The 19959-nt window shown below is 37.2% G+C and overlaps 1 protein-coding gene across 1 annotated transcript in view; it reads right to left on the bottom strand.

Annotated features, from left to right (window-relative positions):
* Positions 1-19753, bottom strand: part of LOC131074282 (uncharacterized protein At1g03900) — an 81899-nt gene extending 62146 nt beyond the window's left edge. Inside the window, exons 1-3 of the mRNA XM_058010868.2 lie at positions 19224-19753; positions 19001-19119; positions 17043-17074 (exon numbers count right to left, since the gene is read on the bottom strand). Of these exons, the coding sequence (XP_057866851.1) occupies positions 17043-17074; positions 19001-19108 (140 nt within the window). The 5' untranslated portion in view covers positions 19109-19119; positions 19224-19753. The remainder of the gene's footprint in view (positions 1-17042; positions 17075-19000; positions 19120-19223) is intronic.
* Positions 19754-19959: the final 206 nt, after the last annotated feature.

Below are 19959 nucleotides of genomic sequence, written 5' to 3'. Positions count from 1 at the left end.
AGAAGGTGAGGAGGTGCGACTTCTAACTCCCAGTCATATAAGTATAGGGAGAAAGACATCTTAAATAAGACAAATGCAATTCAAATAACCTCTACCATTGTAAATTTGCCCAGCAACAAATTCACCCATGACAAGTTCGCACAGCAAGTAAAATAAGGAAATTTGTCCCAAGTTGATAACATTGCATAAGGAAGGAGATTCGCTGGCTTTGGGTAAACAAACTCACCTTGAATTAGCATCACAAACTCATCTAAGGAACTAAAGAAATCGGAAAGTCAAGTGCCACGAATCTGCCTTGAAGAATTAGCAGTTGGAAAGAATAGTTTTTGGAAGGAAGAATCAAAGGGGCTGGTCAAAGACCAAAGCCCAAAGAATTTTAACTCTGATTTCTGAGTGCTAATTAAAAATTATTCATCCCTTACTCGGAAATTGAATTGCAGGATTTGGTCATTAGTAAAGAAGGAAAGGTATGACTCAGATTTGCTGAGTAATAATCAGACTTCCAAGGTCACAAAATTCAGGTTTTGAAATACAAATTGAATACATTATCATGCTATCTTCCAGATTTAACATAAATGATTCCAAGTTTTGGTTTTGCAAATCTGAAAGCATGTATATTCATCAAGAAAATCAGAACTTACGAATATTTTTTAAATTAAGTTTTAAATCGTCCTTCGAATGTTCTAACTTCTAGCTTCGTACAGTTTCTTGTCACGGAAGATACAGCTACGAATCAAGGCAACTTGGATAAGGCGAATTGGCATCAAAGAGGAAGGTTGAAAGCTTGAAAGTGTAGAGATAGAGAGTACCACAACATCAACACATTTGAGCCAATCCAATCAAGCTACTTCCACATCAGCAAGTCCAAGTTCAATGAACCTGATTCATTTCATGGTGGAGCAAGTGACACATGGCACCTTATCAAATACTATTTTATGTACCTAACCTACTCTCATTGGTTAGAAATCGAGATGGACATGTGTCCAATTCATTGTAATGATCTTATTGGCCAGAAGAAGGTTTGTTGTAACAAACCCTAATTAGGGTTTCCATCTTGTAATCTTGGCCATTGATTATGAATCAATCTGAGCCATTGAATTGTATTGAGAGCACTATAAAAGGCTCAAATCTCTCATTTGTAAAGGGTTAATAATAGCAAGACAAGGAGAGTAGAGTAATAGATAATAGTTCATAGATAGCAATTAATAGTTAGCAATTAGGAAGTAGAAGTTAGATTAGGAGAAGGCAAAGATTGTTGCCAAAATCTTGTTGTAATGAGCATATGATTCCATTGAAGCTATGGTGAATTAATGTGTCATTTTAACAAGTTGCACGGTCTCTACTTCTCAATTCATTTGCTTTCATGTCGATTAGATGAATGATTGGAATTATCAATGATTAATGATGAAATTCATTTATCCATACCACTAGCAATTTGTTGATTGTAAGTTTGCCTTGTGTGGTCAACTGGAATCCTTAAATGAGCTTAACTTCAATTGTTATTCACACTTTGATATGCATCACCTTGATGGTATCCTCGTTGTTGATAGTGATTTGAACATCACCTGCTTTCCTTAGAAGATCGCATTAAGCTTTGCAGAGTCGTTGCTTTGCATGTCAAAGCAAGGCTTAGTCGAGTTTCACCAAAGGTTGTTCATTGTTCTCAAATTCTTAGGAATAGTATAGACTTCTTAAACTCTATCTCTTTTGCCAATTTATTTTCCAATCAAATAGTTAGAATCTAAGTTCCAGCAACATCCAAACATTCAACATTCAAGTATTCAATGTAAGTCCCCTTGGATTACCAGCAATCACATCAACCAATTGAGCTATCTACACGTCAAGACCTGACTATAGAAACCTTGGAGTCGTCTTGGTTGATCACATCATTTAGCATCCAAGAAGATTTTGATCAAGAGAGGATAGAATACTTTGGGTATTTTATTATGTGTTCAATTGTGCCAAAAAACACATCAACGGGTTCTCAACATGATGAGATGTCACACAAAGGGAAAAGGGCTTGTGTGAGTAGGTGTGACACATTATGCAACTAACTTTCTCATGTTGAAAAGCATTTGTAATTTGTTAAACACCTTTGAAACAAATGTTTGTGAGCCAATCATAGCTAGACTCATTGTATTCCAAAATAGTTGATTGAAAGAAGGTTCATGGAGAGAATCATAAAAACAATTGATAATGTATTTGCAAAAAGAGCTACATATATCATTAAGGTAACTTCAAAAATCATTTTTAAATTTAAAATTGAATCCTTTAATCACACTTTTATAAAGTGTTCATTTTAATTGTAACTTTAATTTTATTATAGGTGTTAGAGCCTTTGGTGAGTTGTTTGACTTCATGGATGGAGAGCGAAACCTAAGGGGTACATCTTTGAGGCCATCTAAAACTACTACAAGGGAGATATAGAGAAATTTGAACCCATTTGAGAGATATTTTATTGATGGTGTAACAATTAACTCTACCAACCCATTCACATAGTATGCACTACCTCAACCCCAAGTTTTTCTTTTCATATGACTTCCCAAATTTTAATGGGGAGGTTAAGAAGGACCTTCCAATATGAAATGAGAGGATGACACCTGATATTGCAGTGAGGAACCTGATTATTCAAAAGTTGCAAATTACAAGCAACTTAAAGGGAAGCTCTTCTCTTTGCTACTAACTATTTGAGAGAATCATCCAAACACCAAGTAACAAAAATTGGAATCTTCAATTACATCTTACAATTATCGCTTACTTACAAGCTTTTAAACATCTTATTTGCAATTGATTGGTGCGAAAATTAGATCAGAAATATCTCATATCTTCAAATGCTAAACCTTCATATCTTGTCTCAACCTTGTAGTGCTTCTACATTTGGAATTTGTTTGAAGCCATTCACAAGAAGATATGCAACAACTTGTCACAACGCCTCAATGACCTCATTTTGTGCAATACAACCTTCACCTTCACAAAAGAAAGCTGAAGGACACAACTACTTGGAAACCTATATACTTGAATAAGATTGATCCATATAGAGACTCAACTACACAAGATGAGAACATCCCTATTTACAGAAGACGAGACTATTGATTTCAAAAGGCATCAACGGAGGGTGCAGCTAGAACAGAAGAAAGAGACATTGGATTGGATGACATCATTCCACATTATGTTGAACTTGAGGCAAAGGAGTCATCATTGCCTTCTAGTACAAGAGCGGAGCTGTAGCTGACTGCAAGGAGTATGCCCCAATTCTCACCAAACGAGGAAGAGGAAATTGTAAAGTGTTGTACTTGCATGGAGAAGTTATTTTTTATAAATATTTTCAATGACAATCATCATAAATACATAATACATATCATACGATATTGTACTTTTTTTGTATTCAAATATAATAGAAAACACTCCCTCAACGTTACAGATTCATTTGTTACATTTTGTAATTGTATTTTGCATTAAATTTATTTTTTAAAGAATTTAAGTATTTTTTTATTTGTTAAGTTTTGTTGAGTTATCAATCCAAGACAAATTTGGGTTGGCCAAGTCCAAATTTCGAAGTATGCTTCAAATTAGTCAAATTCAAATGTTGTCCTTCTCATTTGGACATTTGCCTTTAGTTGGAATTTTTAAAAGGCCCATTTGACACATGTTCACTTGCACATGACACCTCATGTAAGTTGAAGAGTCATAATGTCTCATAAGAGCACTTGGGGTGGTGGGGCACTTGCATGTTGCTTATCTAAATTGCATATTTGACCTTCAGTTGCATGTCAATGACTTTGAAAAGGAAGCTTGTATGTGGATTTACAAATTAAAGAGAATCTTGCATGCCTTGTCTTAATTGTGTTGACTAGGTGGAGGTTACGCTTGACTTCTTGACTTTGCATTAATCATTGATGAATGGTGCCACATTTGCAGTGAGTTACAAAGTTAACTCCTTGACTTCAAACTTTAACCCCCTTACAAAAATGGCAATACGTTTGGAGGGAGATACATTTGTCATTTACATTCTTGACCTATTGATTAGAATCTTCAAGATATGCACCATACTTGGAGTTATACTTGGAGGTAAAAGATTGTAGAAGCTTGTCAGATAGGGTTTCCACTTTCTCATCTAAAACTTGAATAGTTTCTTATATTTCAGCCTTGATGTTCTTAGGGTTATTATAATCTGTTAGACATCAATTTTGCAAAAGGAAATACTATCGAAATTTCCCCATAAACAATGATGTGATCTTGTGATCCATTGGTAGTGAAAGTTGGTGCTTTTTCTATGATTTGTGGTAACACATTGACTTCCAAAATCATCAAGTTTGAGAGTTGTTGCAAGCATCTTGTTCCCTGTTTCAAATCAATAAATTTGATAGTCATAAGAGTAATTATGGTCTATCAGAATCAATAAACAAGAGTATCTAATTAGTTTCCAAATCAATACAAAAGCATCATTTATATGGTCTTGTTCAATGACTGGGTGAGTGCAGTTTCTTGGAGAATCTGATGTCTTTAGAGAGTCTTCAAATTCTATTTGTTCAGTTTTTTAGGACCTGTTGACATGTTTTTTATGACAGCGTCTAACACAGAATAAAGTTTTCCCAACAGTCACTTTACTCTCTCTTGATCAAAGTTCAATAGTATGCTAAGATTGCAGTAAGTTCAAATGATGGACTCCAAGGTTCCAGTTATCCAATGGATGTGACTCAGTGGGCTTGATGTGATATGCCGGTAATCCAAGGGGACTTATGCACACTTAAGAAGATTTTAACAAATTTATGGCTTTCAAGGAATTTGATCGTGAATGATATGTCAATGAGAAGCTCTTTTTTAGGATTTTGACTTCGTAAGTGTTGAAAGTAAAAGGGAAGGGTTTAGAAAGCCATGCTAAATCTAAGAACAAAGAAACAATGGTTGCTTGAGTGAAATCAACCACACTTTGCTTCGCCAACTTAGTACAACTACACAAAGGCGGTGCAATCTTCAAAGGTTGTGCAAAATATTTTCATAACACCAATGAACACCATCAAAGAACAATGTCCACCTAATGATCCACATAAAAAGGCTCAGACTAACCTTGCACTGTTAATAACAAACAGCTATTAACAAAAGGTATGAGCAAAGATTTCACTACAAACAATATCATCAATCTCGTTCATCTAAGTGCTGAAAAACAAATCTACTCTAAGTGAGGAAAGCAAGACCATGCAAGCTACAAAACAGGACAAGTATACACCTTCAAAAGTATAATGTATTAAGTTTACTGCTTCAATAGCTCTTCGCAACAATCTTAGACTATCTCACCTCCCTTTACAAATGAGGGGATCACCCCCTTATATAGACCTCAAGTCATGATTACATTCAAAATCCTAATTAGGTTTTGCCCTAAAAGATTCCACACACATGATGCAACAAGGTGGGAATATTCATTAAATGCCCATTATACCCATTAACAATTAGTTCCCACATGCCCAAAATGGCGTCCACTTGTGCAATAAATGCACCATTTTCCATCAAATCTGCCCAATACATCGTAAATGCAATAAATATTCCTCCATGCAAAATCGCCCATGATGCCATAAATGCAACATCACCTCCCGAACGCGATGGCTACATGCGAAAAGATGTTCCACTACCCCGACATGCATTGACCCAGCCACCACTTGGTCAAATATTCCAGCCATGCATGCGCCATTATGTCAAAAGATTCCTGTCCAAAAATGGACGGCCATTATCTCGCTCATTAATAGCATATGCAATGAACCTAGTGATGACGGCCTCCAATTCCCTTATGGAGACACTTGGTAGGCTTCCCATCCTGAATTCCATCAAGGCAATTTCTTTCTCGCACTTGGAGAAAAGCTTCTCCCAATCTGCCACTAACTCCTATGTTTTCTGTATTATGTTGGAGAACAAAGAAACACTTACCAAGTGTGTTGTGGAAAATGAATCTACAAAGAAAAATTCATGCAATTTGTCCCTAAGGAAGTTCACCATCAACTCTTCTTCAGTCGCCCCTCTAGAAAATAGTGCCTCAACTGCCTTAAAGATTTCCCCTTGCACTTTCCTAATTAAGTCTCTCAAGGAAGCAGACTCCTTGTTCAATCTTTCAAAATATTCTTTTCCAGTGCAGACGGTGAAAAACCACCGCGGGAAATCATAAACATCATTCTCTTGGACGACCTTCCCGTCAATCAATGTCTGCCTAGGAATCTCCATTAGCTCTATGAGTCGTGGAATAGTCAAGTCTTGGTAAATGTGCATGTCCTCCCATGAACTATCCACGACTTCCAGCATGTTCAGGGTTGTTCAGGATTGTATGACTTCTAGAATGAAGACGAGCCAAGTTCTCAATGAATCCTCTTGCTGAAGTGAAAACACCTTCCACCCACTCCTTAGAGCACTGAGCTCTCTTCCTAACTTCTTCAACACCATCAATGGATTCCTTAGGAAGAGAGGAGGGAAGAACTAAGAACGGGTCTTCCTCTTTGAGTCGATGTTTGAAACTCCGCACATATTCGCACAATACCTGATTTTCCCTCTTCATCCTTTTGCACTTCTCTTTCATCTTCTTCATTTTCTCCTTCATGGCCAAGGAAGATTCTTCAAAATCTTCCACTACTTGTGTTGTGGATGCACGCCCCAAATCAACTTCTCTGATCACATATTCATCAAGCATGATCTCATTTCTGTTTGTCCATCATAGGCTCGACCAAGTGCAACAGTCTGGATCCGGATTCATCATGTGTGATCTTAGAAAATTTCTGAGCTACCTTCTTTTTAGCTGGTTTATCCATCCTACTCAAAAGTCTTTCTAACTCTTGCATTGGATCTATCTCTTCCTCTAGATCCCTTCTCACCGTTTCCCTAAGCCAATTAGGAGTAGCGACTGGTTGATCATGAATTTCTGTGTGCCCTTGATCCTGCGAAACTTCCTCCATGTCTCCAAGAATTGTATCAAAGAAGGCATCCTGTTCTTGTTGTTCTGTGCTCGGAGGAATTTATTGCCTTTGAATTTCCGATGAAACAGGTTTGTGAGAAGTGTTGGCGCTAAGCAAAACTTGTGCTAGAACATTGCCAAGGACATTATCCTAAGGCTGACTTCGTGGAATCTCTTGTGTAATCATTTCTACTTCCTGCACACTAGAGGAACTAGCCGACGATCGTGCTTCTTTTGCCCTCGACCTTTTCGGCTGAGACTCTTCTGGCTAAACTTGTGGTTGGATTTCCGGCTAGGTATCTTTCCTCTTCCTGGTTTTGGACTTCTTAGAAACATTCATTTCTTTGCTATGTCCAGCTCCTTCCTACTGAACTTCTCCCTCTTCAACCTGGGCTTGAGATGATCCTTCTGTTGCATCACTGTGGGAATCCATATTCCCCATCAATTGGTAACTAAGGCACACATTTCCTTCCCTCAGCGACCTGATGTGCCGATCCACCCAATGCCTGGTAAATTTCAAAACTGGCCTAGCCAAGACCTCTAAATCATCTTCTGGTTCTAACCAGTCTGGAACCTGGATAGGTGTATCCTTCAACTTTTCAATTCCCAACTACATCACATCCTTATTTTCCTTTACCTAATCTGACACCTGAATGATTTCACTAATTCTAATCAAGTCAAGGGGCAATCTGGAAAACATTTTTTCCCTGATCTCGAGATCATCCTTGGCATTTGCCCAAAAATCTTCCGAGTGAAATTTATGCCTGAACTTCATTTTGGCGACCATCCGGATTTTATTATATGGATCAAAGAAGGATCAGGACATATGGAATGTCAAGTGGTAGAATGCCAATTCTTCCAAGGACTTTTCAGCAGCTGCCAATGAAGGACACAATTCAACATAGTCACCTAGGACAATAGGGAATTCAATGGACAGCTCCCTTTTCTTTTTTTGAATAATGTCATAAGTAGTCGATTGCCTGGTGAGCTCCAGTAACACCAGTTTGTCCATAGGATACCTTGGAAGTTTGTGCGGCTGAAAGGAAAATCCTTGGGCCCGGATATAAGTAAATATTGGAAATTAAATGTACATCATACACTGTTGTTGCTCTATCCTTAAGTCTGTAAGTCATGGAATGACACGCCGAAATTTCGAAAGTTTCTCCAATAGCTTTGGCAATCAGGTTGGCCAAGAGCTTGCCCTCTGATGTCAAAATCACTCTTCTTTCTTCATCATAGTGCTTTGCGCACTCCAAAATCAATTCTGGACATTGAATGGCTTGAGGGAAGCCTCTAACTAAGACAATTCCGCTCTTAACAAATTTAACAGCAATAGGTGATGGATTGCGTCTAGCTGTTCCAAAAACCTTGTGCCTGAAAGCACCCATCTGGAAGGTTCCCAGGTTGGTGTCACTGATTTCCTTCCACTTGGAAATAATCTTGGACTTTGGAAGGAATCCCTTCATCTTGTTCTTTATTTGCGCCTGCCTAGAAGTAGTTGCAGCCTTGCTTGATTCCGCCATTCCTACAAAACAAAGGGACTTAACATTAAAAATCTGCATAAGGAATTAAATAAGATAGTGGAGAAGAAATTCCAACCGATAAATTCCTAACTAGGAATAAAATAAAACCTCCCCGATCAAGAACTTCTTGAAAAGAAATGAAATTCTTCGCCTCTGAATCTTTATCACTTCTCTCCAATCTCAACTTTCTCCAAAATCGCACATGAGAAATGAATTGTGTTTCATCATTTATATAGAATTCCTCACCAAGCTGCCAAGTTGGCAAAAATTTAATCTTAGCAGTTGCATTAAGAATGCATCATACTTTCCTTAATAATTCGCCATGCAAATGGGTCCCAAAATATCATCTAGTTCAAAAATGGAAATTTCCATGATTTCATTAAATCATAAGCATGGAATATTCCTTTGCATGTTGCCAACTTGCCGATTGCGAGAATCTTTCCATTTTAATTTTCAAAGAAGATTTTGAAAGATTTTTCTTTCCTTAACGAATTTTGTCGATTTATCCACTTGAAAAGAAATCGTGATCATCTAGATTTCTGGAGAGAGAAATTTTATCCAAGAAGAATTTTTTTTGCTTTTTAAGTCCATCTTGTTCCAAAGAAGCTTTTTCATCAATTTGTCACATTTCCTAATTTTTAGGAATTTTTTCAAATTTGAGTTCCGAAGCTCAAGAGAGAAACTTCTCTAACTTGACCAATTTTGTCTCCGCCTCGAAATTTCTTCAATTTTAGGCGAATTTCCATGCTTGAGGATGATTTTTTATTTACTTTCCTAAGGGGTTTTTTCTTTCCTCCTTATCCTTGGGCACTAATTCACTACCATGGAGGAATTTTGTTGTTTGGAAGGAATTCCTTCCCTACCCCTGCCTAGCACTCTTCACCTTGTTTGGGCATGAAAACCACCATGTGGAGGAATTGGTGCCCACTTACCATGCTTGGGCACTAATTCCATGCCTTCGAGGAATTTCACTTTTATCAACTTTTCCTTCTTGCCTCCATTCTGACGCCCTATCTTGGATTTGGGCGCTAAACTGACCCCCTGCAGGATTTTTCGTCTTTGGAAATATTCCTCCATACCTCTGTTTTGGCAATCTAACTTTGACTTGGGTGTGGAAATCATATAGTTCAGGAATTATGGTCATGGAGGAAAATTCCTCTATGACCCAATCTAGTGCTCAATACCCCTACATGGGCGTTGTTTTGCTAGTGTGAAGGAATTTGGGTGTGGAGAAAAATTCCTCCACAACCTCATTTTAGCGCCCATGCACATTCTTGGCGTGGATTCCATGGTGCGAAGGAATTTTGCATTTGAAGAGATTTTCCTTCACCACCCAAGTTTGGCGCCCATGCTATCTTTGGAATCCATTTTTGTTCATTTTCCAGATTAGGGTGCCATGCCCAGATTGAAGTGGGTTTTCATGCCTTCAGGAGATTTTTCAATGCCTTTCCACTTTTGGAATGATTTCAAACAGCCATTTTTAGATCAACTACCTGCTTTTTCAACTTTTCGGATTTAGCCAAATATTCAGGAATGCTCAGTCTTCAATGTTGGAACCCTTGTCTGTGAAGAAACTGCCAAAAATAGACTAACCAAAAATAGTAAGTACTTCAAAAAGTCAAAATTAGGGCAAACTGAGGCAAGATGACACTTACTAAAAATAGAAACTTACTAAAAATAAAAACTATTAAAAATACTAAGTTTGATTTTTGGCAAAATAAAGACAATCTAAGAGGCAATGAAATCCCTAAAAATTAGGAACTTTCTAAAAATAGGAAGTTGCTCAGAATTCCCTCAAATTTCACTGGTAGCTTCCTTGTCCTTGAAGGACCCTAATTCCAATGCAATGTTCAGTTTTTCCAAAACCCTAAGGAAAAGACCTCAAATCTAAGTTTGAAGGGCAAAACCCTAAAATAGGCAAAACATGTTCCAGACTTGGCCAAAATCACTCAAACGACTTGATCAAATTCACCCCAAAACACTTGCAAACTGAGGAGACCGAAGAGACTACAGCGAAAAGACCCAACGAACCAAAACCAAAAGACCACGAGAACCTAAAAAGCAGGGGGTCCCCATTTGGAATGGGGTGATGTGTGATTAGGTCACAACGGGACCCTTAATGACCCTATTAGAATATGATGTAAAGTCTTTACTACAAGAGAAAAGTCAGCATTCATTTGGATCCCTACCCTTGTCTGCACCATATGGTATCAAAGTTGGTTGATCTTGAATTTAGATGAGTATCAATATCCTCCAACAAAAGAGTACTGAGTAGGAGTAGAAACATCCTCCACGGAGTGGCTCGTGGAAAGAGGATGTTAAGAGAGTTTATATACATTTTTGATACTACCACTGCTTAAAAAATTGGTTATTAGTATATACAGTGGCTGGTGAAAGGCAGACAGATCTGACACATAACAGTTCTGGTCTGCCACTGTTATGAATTAAATATTACTATTATACATATTGCAATCTATGTTAGTATTTTTATTAAATTCTGCATACACACATTATCGGACTGCATCTATTAAGCCGACTTATTAAACACATCCCCTATGCATACCACAAAAAACAAGGATGTTACTGCCTGTAACTTAATAACAGTTCTGTCATACGGTGGTTATTTCTGTTTTACTGAATATATACGTATTACATTGTAATATAGAACAATAGACATTATCATTCTTATGAGTGACAAAAACCATACCTGAGGCATGCCTTCCCTTGATTAATTTGGATGACTTTTGGCTGGCGCTCACTCATCTTTTTTTGTGTGTTTTTCCTTTCATCGCTGATACTCTTCCCTAATGTATCTTGCACGATGGAATGGTTGTATCGCTTGGTTATCGAAGAGACAGGTCTCTTCCTAATCATGTCTCTCCACTAGTAGTTTGCATATCCTCGATTTATTGATGATTATTTGTTAACGAATCGCTAGCCACACGATAGTCTCTATTTCATCGCTACCTATAAATGTAATCATGTTGGATTATATTGATTATTCAGGATGAGATATCTCATCGATAATATTATTATATTCGATCAAAAAACATATTCCTCATTGATGCTGACTATAATTATCTCGTGGCCAGTCATGGATATTAGTTTGAGCGCTGGCTGTTCATACACCGATATTCGCCAAGTCTTTATTCTCTTCACTGCATAACATCTCGTTTTCTTCTAAAGGATAAATTCGTTAGCATTTATGTTATTCTTAATATATCCATGGAATTATCAGTGATGAGTAAATGTCATTGATTCTTTGCTCATTGATATATTATTATTATTGTTACATTCACTGTCCCGTCGTTTCTTTGTTTGATTGCTGCTTTCTTCTAATTCTCATATCACTGTAGCATGCATATTACAAGGTTGGCAGCATAGATAGTCTTAAGTCGCTAATGATTGCTGTGATTATCATAGACTTAACCAATTTATTATTGATACTCATGACTAAGTATCATTGTCTACAGCTTAGGGGACAACTCTGACCGGCAGTCCACTTAGGCTTGATTTATTTTGCAGGTTATTGATGAGGATAAAGGCAGTTTTTATATTATTTTTGTTACATATATTTTCCGAATTATTTATTATTATATTTGTGTATGTATTTATAAATGTTTATAATATAATATTAATTTACTTTATTTGGATATTTCAAAAAATATTATTTATCAATAAATATTAATAATTTCAAATAATCATTTATATTAATTTATAATAATTGCTTCATTTAGGTTAAAAATAACGATCAAAGAGGGGACATGACAAATACCACATATAAGGTCATCGCTAAGGTGATGATTCAAAGAATGAAAAAAATGTTAACAGGCATAATATTTGATGAACAGAGTGGATTTATTCCACAAAGATCTATTATCGAAGGAATTATCATTGCTCATGATTATTCACACTATTAGAAAGGCCAATGTAGACAAAATGTTGATTAAACATGATATAAGAAAAGCATACGATTACATGGATAGGAAGTTATTGCTTCTAGTCATGGAGAGATTTGGCTTCTGCAAAGAATGGATTGCATGGGTGAAGAGTTGCATCACCACTCCTAGAATCTCAATCTTAGTCAATGGCAGCCCGCAAGGTTTTTTTCAATCTACTAGAGGACTAAGACAAGGACCTCCTCTCTCCTTTCCTCTTCATCATACTGGGAAGATCCGTCTCTAAAATGAGGCAAGAGGGCAAATGGCAAGGGGTGAAAATTGTTCCAGGTTTGAAGGCTACCACACATCAGCAATTTGCTGATGATACCATGCTCTTTGGGGTGGCATCTTTAAGGGAAGCAAGATGCATCAAACAAACTCTAGATAACTACTGCATTGTTTCGGGGCAGAGAGTGAATTGGCATAAGTCTGAAATCATCTTTTTCGATACAAACTTGAATAAGAAGAGGGAAATTTGAAGAATCTTGGATATAAAATCAGGGAAACTTCCAGATAGGTTCTTAGGCATACCACTTTTCGCAAGTGATTGCAAGTCAACTGTGTGGAAAAAATTAGTAGTAAATGGCTGATGGCGGTCAGATGGCTCATCATGTTAAGGACTGTTGTATCTGCCTTACCAATTTTCTCAATGATGTGCTTGAAAATCCCAGTCAAGATTTTTAAAATGATTGAACAAAAAATGAGGAATTTTTTTTGGAATGGGAAGCAAGAGAAAGACAAAATCCCATTGTTGGCATAGGAAAAAGTTTGCAAACCAAAGCCGGCAGGGGGGGTAGGGCTGAGGAACTGGAGTACTATGAATGAAGCAATGGGAGCAAAGTTAGTATTGAATATGTACTCTAAACCGAATCAGAAATGAGTTAAAATCTCAAGGAACAAATATCTAGACTCTCAACATAGAGAGCAGATTCTCACTATTCAGAATGTCCCAAAGGGGTCAGCGATTTGGAACTTCTTAATGTCTTGTAGGCATGTTATTTGTGATCATGTTACATGGCAACTGGGTAATGAGGAAAGGGCTGATTTCTAGTGTGACTCCTGGGAAGGACACAAAATGCTTAGGGAGGACCCGAATGTTAGAGAAGTACCGCACATTTTGGAAGCCAATTGGGGTAGGAAAGTATGTAACTATGTGGAAAAGGTTGTGGACAATGATGTATAAAAGTGGAAATGGAGAGATGTGTCCCGGTCTGCATCTTAAAATTCAGCAAGACGTGTGCCTCGGAAAAATTCCTAACAGGGGAGAACGATGAAAAAATATGGTGCGATGATAAGAGTGGGCAATATTTAGTGAAGATTGGATATAAGTTGCTGGAAAATGAGTTTGAGGATAATGGGTGCCCGGCTAGACTATGTTGGAATAAATGTTGTCGTCCTAAAGCAGGCACCTTTACGTGGTTGGCTTTAAAAGGGAGAATTCCAACTGGCAAAAGACTGAGTAAATTAGGATTCCATGGTTCATTCAAGTGTATGCTTTGCAAAGACACAGAGGAAACTCTTGACCACTTGCTTTTGAATTGTGAATTCACCACAAACTATTGGAGATTTTTGTTGCAGAAGCTCAACTAGCAAATCCCCTTACCATCCTCAGTTAGTAATCTGTTTCAAAGCTGGAAATTGGTTCAGAACAAGTCAATTTACTCTAGTATTTGGTATGTTGCTCCCTCGATTTTGATTTGGCAAGTGTGGAAAGAAAGAAATAGGAGAATCTTCCAAGGTAAAGAAGAAAATATGCGGCATATGTTGGTGAGATTGGAGACTGCAATTCAGAAACTGTCAATGCAGCAACTCATAATCATAATTTCCAGAAATACCCCTTTAATATGGCGGACAAGATTATCTAGTCACAATGGCCCCTTCTCAGGTTCAAGCCCTTAAATGGGCCTCATTGGATTAATCCAATCAAGCAAGCTAATGAAGGAGTTGTGTGGCAAAGGCCAGAGAAAGGATGGATCAAGATCAACTTTGATAGGGCATCTAAGGGAAATCCTGGTCCTTCAGGTGAGGGATGTTACAATAGGATGAAATTGGAAACATCATTGCAATCAGTGCTCAAAAGTTAGAAAAAGGCATTAACAACAAGGCGGAAGCTCAAATGCCGATCCTTGCACTTAACCTGGCTTCCTAGCTTTCAAGCTCAAAGCTTCATCTTGAAGGCGACTCCCAAGTGATAGTAAATTCAATTGATGAGGGTGAAGCCCAAAATTGGAAACTAAACAAATATATAAAGATTATAAAGCCAAAACTAGATCAATTTCAAGACTTTAAAGTCTCCCATATTAAATGTGAAGGTAATAGAGAGAAGGACATTCTATCGAACTACGGGTTTTTGCTTGAGGCAACGACATGATGGAGTGGTGGGATGACTTCAGACGGCTGCACCTAGCCAATGAAGTCATGATTGGTGATGATGTGACAGATGGGACGGGAGTTCCTCAAGTGTGTGAAGGAGACGAGTAGAGGTAGTAGTGTGGAGGACGATTGCAAATGGCAGTGTGCAGCCATTGAGAGATCTACGAGGGTTGCGCAAGCATTTTCAACATTAAGTGGCAATGCGTGCAAAGTAGGGGAAGCTGGCCAAGTCATGATGCCTTCGCTTTAAATGTGCAGGCCTTGAGCTTTTCAATGCAGCTATTTTTGGAAGGCAGTGAGAGAAGCACGGGAGGCGAGTTGCAGGGAGAGTTGGGGTTTGATAAGTTTCTGCGGAGCAATATAGAGGCCAATTTTTCCTCTTGACAGACAAGTAGCAACTTGCCTTCATGGGGAAGATTTTAGAAGAAAGGATGAGGAACATCTTTAAAATTGAAGATCCGCGTTTCTTGAGGATCGTTGATAAGTTTTGGGCGGAGGAGTATATGAACTCTGAGTTCAGATATTGCACAAACATGGATGTGGCTTTTGTTTTCTTTGCTTGGTGCTTGGAATTGGGCAACAAAGATGTGAAATGGGTAATGAGGAAATGTGTCAGGGAAGAGTGGAAATTCGATATGGAGACCCTGATGGCAATGGTGCGACCGGGTGAAGGATTCATCACCAAGAGCAGAGAATAGGTTTGGGATGTAGAATTTATCCCACCATTGAGGCCTTTTCTGGTTTGGGGAACAGATAGTGACAGAGAGCAGCAAAGGGTGAAAGCACGAGGTGGCTAGACACTCATCAAAGAGTACCTGTGCAACTGCGAGCAAGTGGAGCAGGCGACGAGCAGAGAGGAGCCAAGGAAGGCAAAATAGAAATTCAGCTTCCGTAAGAAGGAAGACTATTAAATCGGCAGTGAGATGTCGAGGGAGAAGGAGCCGAAGTCGTAAGTGATGTGTGAAAAGCAGTTTTTGTAGCTGTTGATGATTATATTACCGAAGGACAGACTCATATGTTTAGCAATAAGTATACAACAGTGGTTTGTAATAGTTTTATATGATGCTTTTGTAATAGATGTATATGATCTGGGTGGTATGTAGTAGGGTTTCCTGTTTTGGAGAATGGGTGCTTTCGTATATACTGATAGTGGGTTCAAGCATATGCTACTTGATGTCTATGTAATCTCTCTTTTTTATATTAATAAATATAATATAGCCTTTTACCGATCAAAAAAACCAAAAAAAAGGTACAACCATCAGCAACATCTCTATAGAGATCCCAAAGAGATACATAAAGAGAGATAATCAATGTTTGACCCTGACTATACCCCTAAAGAAATCAGAAAATTTGTGGGCTGTTCGGAGGCAACCAAAATATGTATCATGAAGGCCCATGATAGCAGTAATAAAGAGCTCAATATAACAATATTTTGAAACCTATGAAATAAGTTGAAATAAAAGATATCCATAAATAGAACCAAATGCCTTTGTAAAGTTTAAAAAGGAGAAAAAGACTTGGGCATTGACATGCTTCCTGAAGGATAGCTGGAAGAGTGAAAATCTGATTAGAAATATTTCCTAAAGCCTTCCCACTACCCACTTTAAATGCTCAAAAATCCGTAAGTCCAAGATTAAGACATCAAGTTTAGAAAATGTATGCCCAACCACCCTCACTTGTGAATGGGATTAATAATGTATTGATGTATTCCAAATAGGATGAGGGAAAGATCTAAGCAAACAGTCCTCAATAAATAGATTTGCAAAAGGAATAACAACTCATTTCATGCAATATTGAAAAAACTTGGCTCAGAGCCCTTCACAATCTATCCTTCAACATAATAGTTGATTTTTCCCCAAAAGTTGCACCTAAAAATATAATTATCATAGCATAGACAATGATTGAATGATGCACAAATTTCAATGTCAAATTTTTACTACACATATCTTCTGTGTTTGAATCCACAATAGCAAAAAGACAACTGCTAATTAAAAGAAACACTTTCCTTGGATAGATACAGAGCTAGACATTGTCTTCGATATAAAAAGAAAGATCTGGTTATTGAACCTGGTGAGATGCAAAATTAGGCTGAACAGAAAGCAAGTTTAAATATCGAGAAAAAACAAAACTGTGAATTGTGAATGTTTTATGATGGGATATAATCTAAACAAGCAGCAAGGTGTATTTTTTGTCCTAAAGTAACCGTGGGAGTGTGTTCATATGAAGCATTTTTTCATTCAAAGAGAGAGAAGTGGAAGTTGGAAGAGAGAGAACCTGTATGATGCTGAGCTTTTCCTTGGAGGTATCTGTCACGAGGAGAAAAACACTCTTTAGACACCATATTAGCATTTAAACTTTGATATCAAATAGAAAAGAGAGTCCAAAATAAAATCCTTCTATTTATAGGTAGAATTACAAGCATCGATGCAAGCAAGAAAGAAGGGTTGTAGTATCTTGCTTTCCCATGTTTTCATTAGCTTTCCTTTGCTGTCAGACAGAAATGGAATTTCATTTTTAATTGTAACTTAAGTTTGTTCATATATTATAAAATAGAATGCAAAGTGCAAAAGAATCTTAAAAAGTTAAAATTCAGTGCTTCTAATGCCTAGAAAAGAACAGCAAAAATCTTCAACTTGGCTCTATGATCAAAACACAGAGCACATTTACTAGATAAAAGGAGCTTTATGCAAATAAAAGTGGTCAGTTCATCCAAAAATCCAAGAAAAGTCGCAATAATAATACCCTTGGTACCCTCACAAGCAACATTATATCTCACCTTCCAAAGGTCAGAGAGTGGGGCAAGGTAGAAAGAAATAAATATGTTAATAGACCAATTACGAAGTGAAATAAAATCATGTCCACAAATAAATGAGAAAAATCAGAGAACTAGTACCTCAGTTTGAATTCAGATGCATCAGAGACAACAATGTGTATAGAATGATGAATAAATGGTGAATCCTAACTTAGTATCACATATGCAAAAAAGCATTTCAGATCATACAATGATGAGCTCTATTGGTTCCAAATAGCACACAAACATACAGATATACCACACACCCATAAATAGAGTGTTGCAATCCAAGTGAGTGCTCAAAAAATAACAATTGCCTCTAGAATTAATAAGAATGAAATCTAAGATGAAAGATGTACAAAAAGAAAAAAAATAAAAGCACTTGTCTTTAAAGTTTTTACTTAGATCGCCAAGAAATATCGTAGATTCTAAGAAACAATTTGTTCCATAAATAATCAATTACAGTAACATTGTTGAAGCAATTATATGTCCTCACTCATGGAATGACGTTTTGATCTAACTTGGATGAAAACTATGTAACTAGGTAAATTTCCAAAAGCATTCTCAATCATTTACATGGGCTTGAGGAAACATCATGTCTATTGTTTTGGATTTCTCAATTTTACATCAGAACTTGAACCACGTTAACCTAGAGATTACATCCCAACAAACCCCGAGAAAACAACTATCTCTCAAAATGACAGAATAAAATTTACTACAGTATGATTTTCAACCTAATCTGTTGTGAAAACCATCTTAGGGGATGAGCATAAATCCCAACTGGGTGGTCCAAACCTCTTCCAATTATGCACAAGTGAAACTATTGGGCTTTTACTGTTTGCAGAGCTGTGGTAATCCCTCTGGAAAAAAACTTCAATCTCCTTATCATTTGACTGTTTGCCAAGCCCCTGTACCCATTGTTATACAATTCCTCCTCAGCCAAGCTTTAAAATTGACAATTCTAATAAACATAGATTAGCATTTCAGCCCAAACATGCACCAGCTCGAAAAAATCAATGAAGAAGCGACGAATTCATATTATTTGGTCTATTAGACCTATTGCAAAAAACTAACCTTGTTTCAAAACATTTTCCTGTATCTGTGGATCGAAATAATGAAATTTTCCCCAAAAAATACCAGCTCTCTAGCTCCCTGATAGATTTTAATATTTGATTAATTTGTGGTGATTGGAATAATGAGGAAATTTGAAGAGACGTGATGTAAAACCAAATTCCATAACTTTCCTTTAAAAATCAGCATATATTCTCTAAACAACTACCCCATCAAAAACACTCATCTGACCATACCCTTTCCAATCTTTTCTCTTTGCAATTTTAAAATGTATGACCGATCAGAGGGTGATCAGCATGGGAAAAAAAACCTGGCAGAGAAATCTAATTCAAAACCAAGCACATGACATCAGGTTTGATATTGAGCTTACCATATAGACATAACATTCATTTGTCTGAAACAACAACAATTCTGCAGCTTCAGCGCCCTCTTCTTCTCTTGGTTCAGGTTCCCCGCCACTTTGTTCATCCTTCGCCATTGTTTACAACCCTTAAATTCATAAATTACAGGAACCCACATCAATTCCTTTGGCTTTTGTCAATAACCTCAAAATCTGGTTTTATGCAGAGTGCAGAAATTGCTGAAGAACTTACCTTGGAAGTGCTCCAAAGTCTGGTTTCAGTCGCTGGTAGAAAAAACAATACACAATTCCTTACCCCATCGAGAATGCAATCCTCAAACAAAGCAAATTGGAATATTATAAGGGATATTGCACAAATTAAAAAGAAAGGTCAACAAAGCAAAGATTTGATTTGGGTATAAAGGCTTAGAAATAATAAGCATTCAACTCAGCGATCCACAACATCGTGTCTTACGATTGCGTATATACATGAGAGAAAAAGCCCATTAGTTCATATGACTAGTGGAGGTGAATACATCGGACATGCTCGTTGGTCAAATCATATTGGCCTACCATTTCTTGATAGAACAACATATTGCAAGGGTTAACTCACCAGAAAATAGAAAATTAATGCAACGGATAATGAGTAGTAAGTCAAAGTTTGGACAGTTCATATTTTAATTGATAGAGCTTTGATTAGAAATTTAGCATTCAGATATTAAATCATGAAGAAGACAAATCTAGCTTCTAAAACAAGTATTAGGTGACTTACTTTAGCATTCGATTTTATTTTGTAGCTACGAAGTTTTTAAGAATTTGGTGGACTATATTCTAAAATACTGAATTAAAAGGTGGCGTGTTTTAGAAAAAGCCCTATGAAAGTAGTTCAAGCCTATGGAGTACGAGGTGTGATACGCTCGAGGGCGTAGTCTTAAGAGGATGAATTACATTCAAGTGAATGAATCAATGATTGGTTTTAATGATGTTAA

This window comes from Cryptomeria japonica, chromosome 7, assembly GCF_030272615.1.
Source record: "Cryptomeria japonica chromosome 7, Sugi_1.0, whole genome shotgun sequence".
Lineage (NCBI taxonomy): Eukaryota > Viridiplantae > Streptophyta > Pinopsida > Cupressales > Cupressaceae > Cryptomeria > Cryptomeria japonica.
This window is presented reverse-complemented; position numbering and strand designations above follow the sequence as displayed.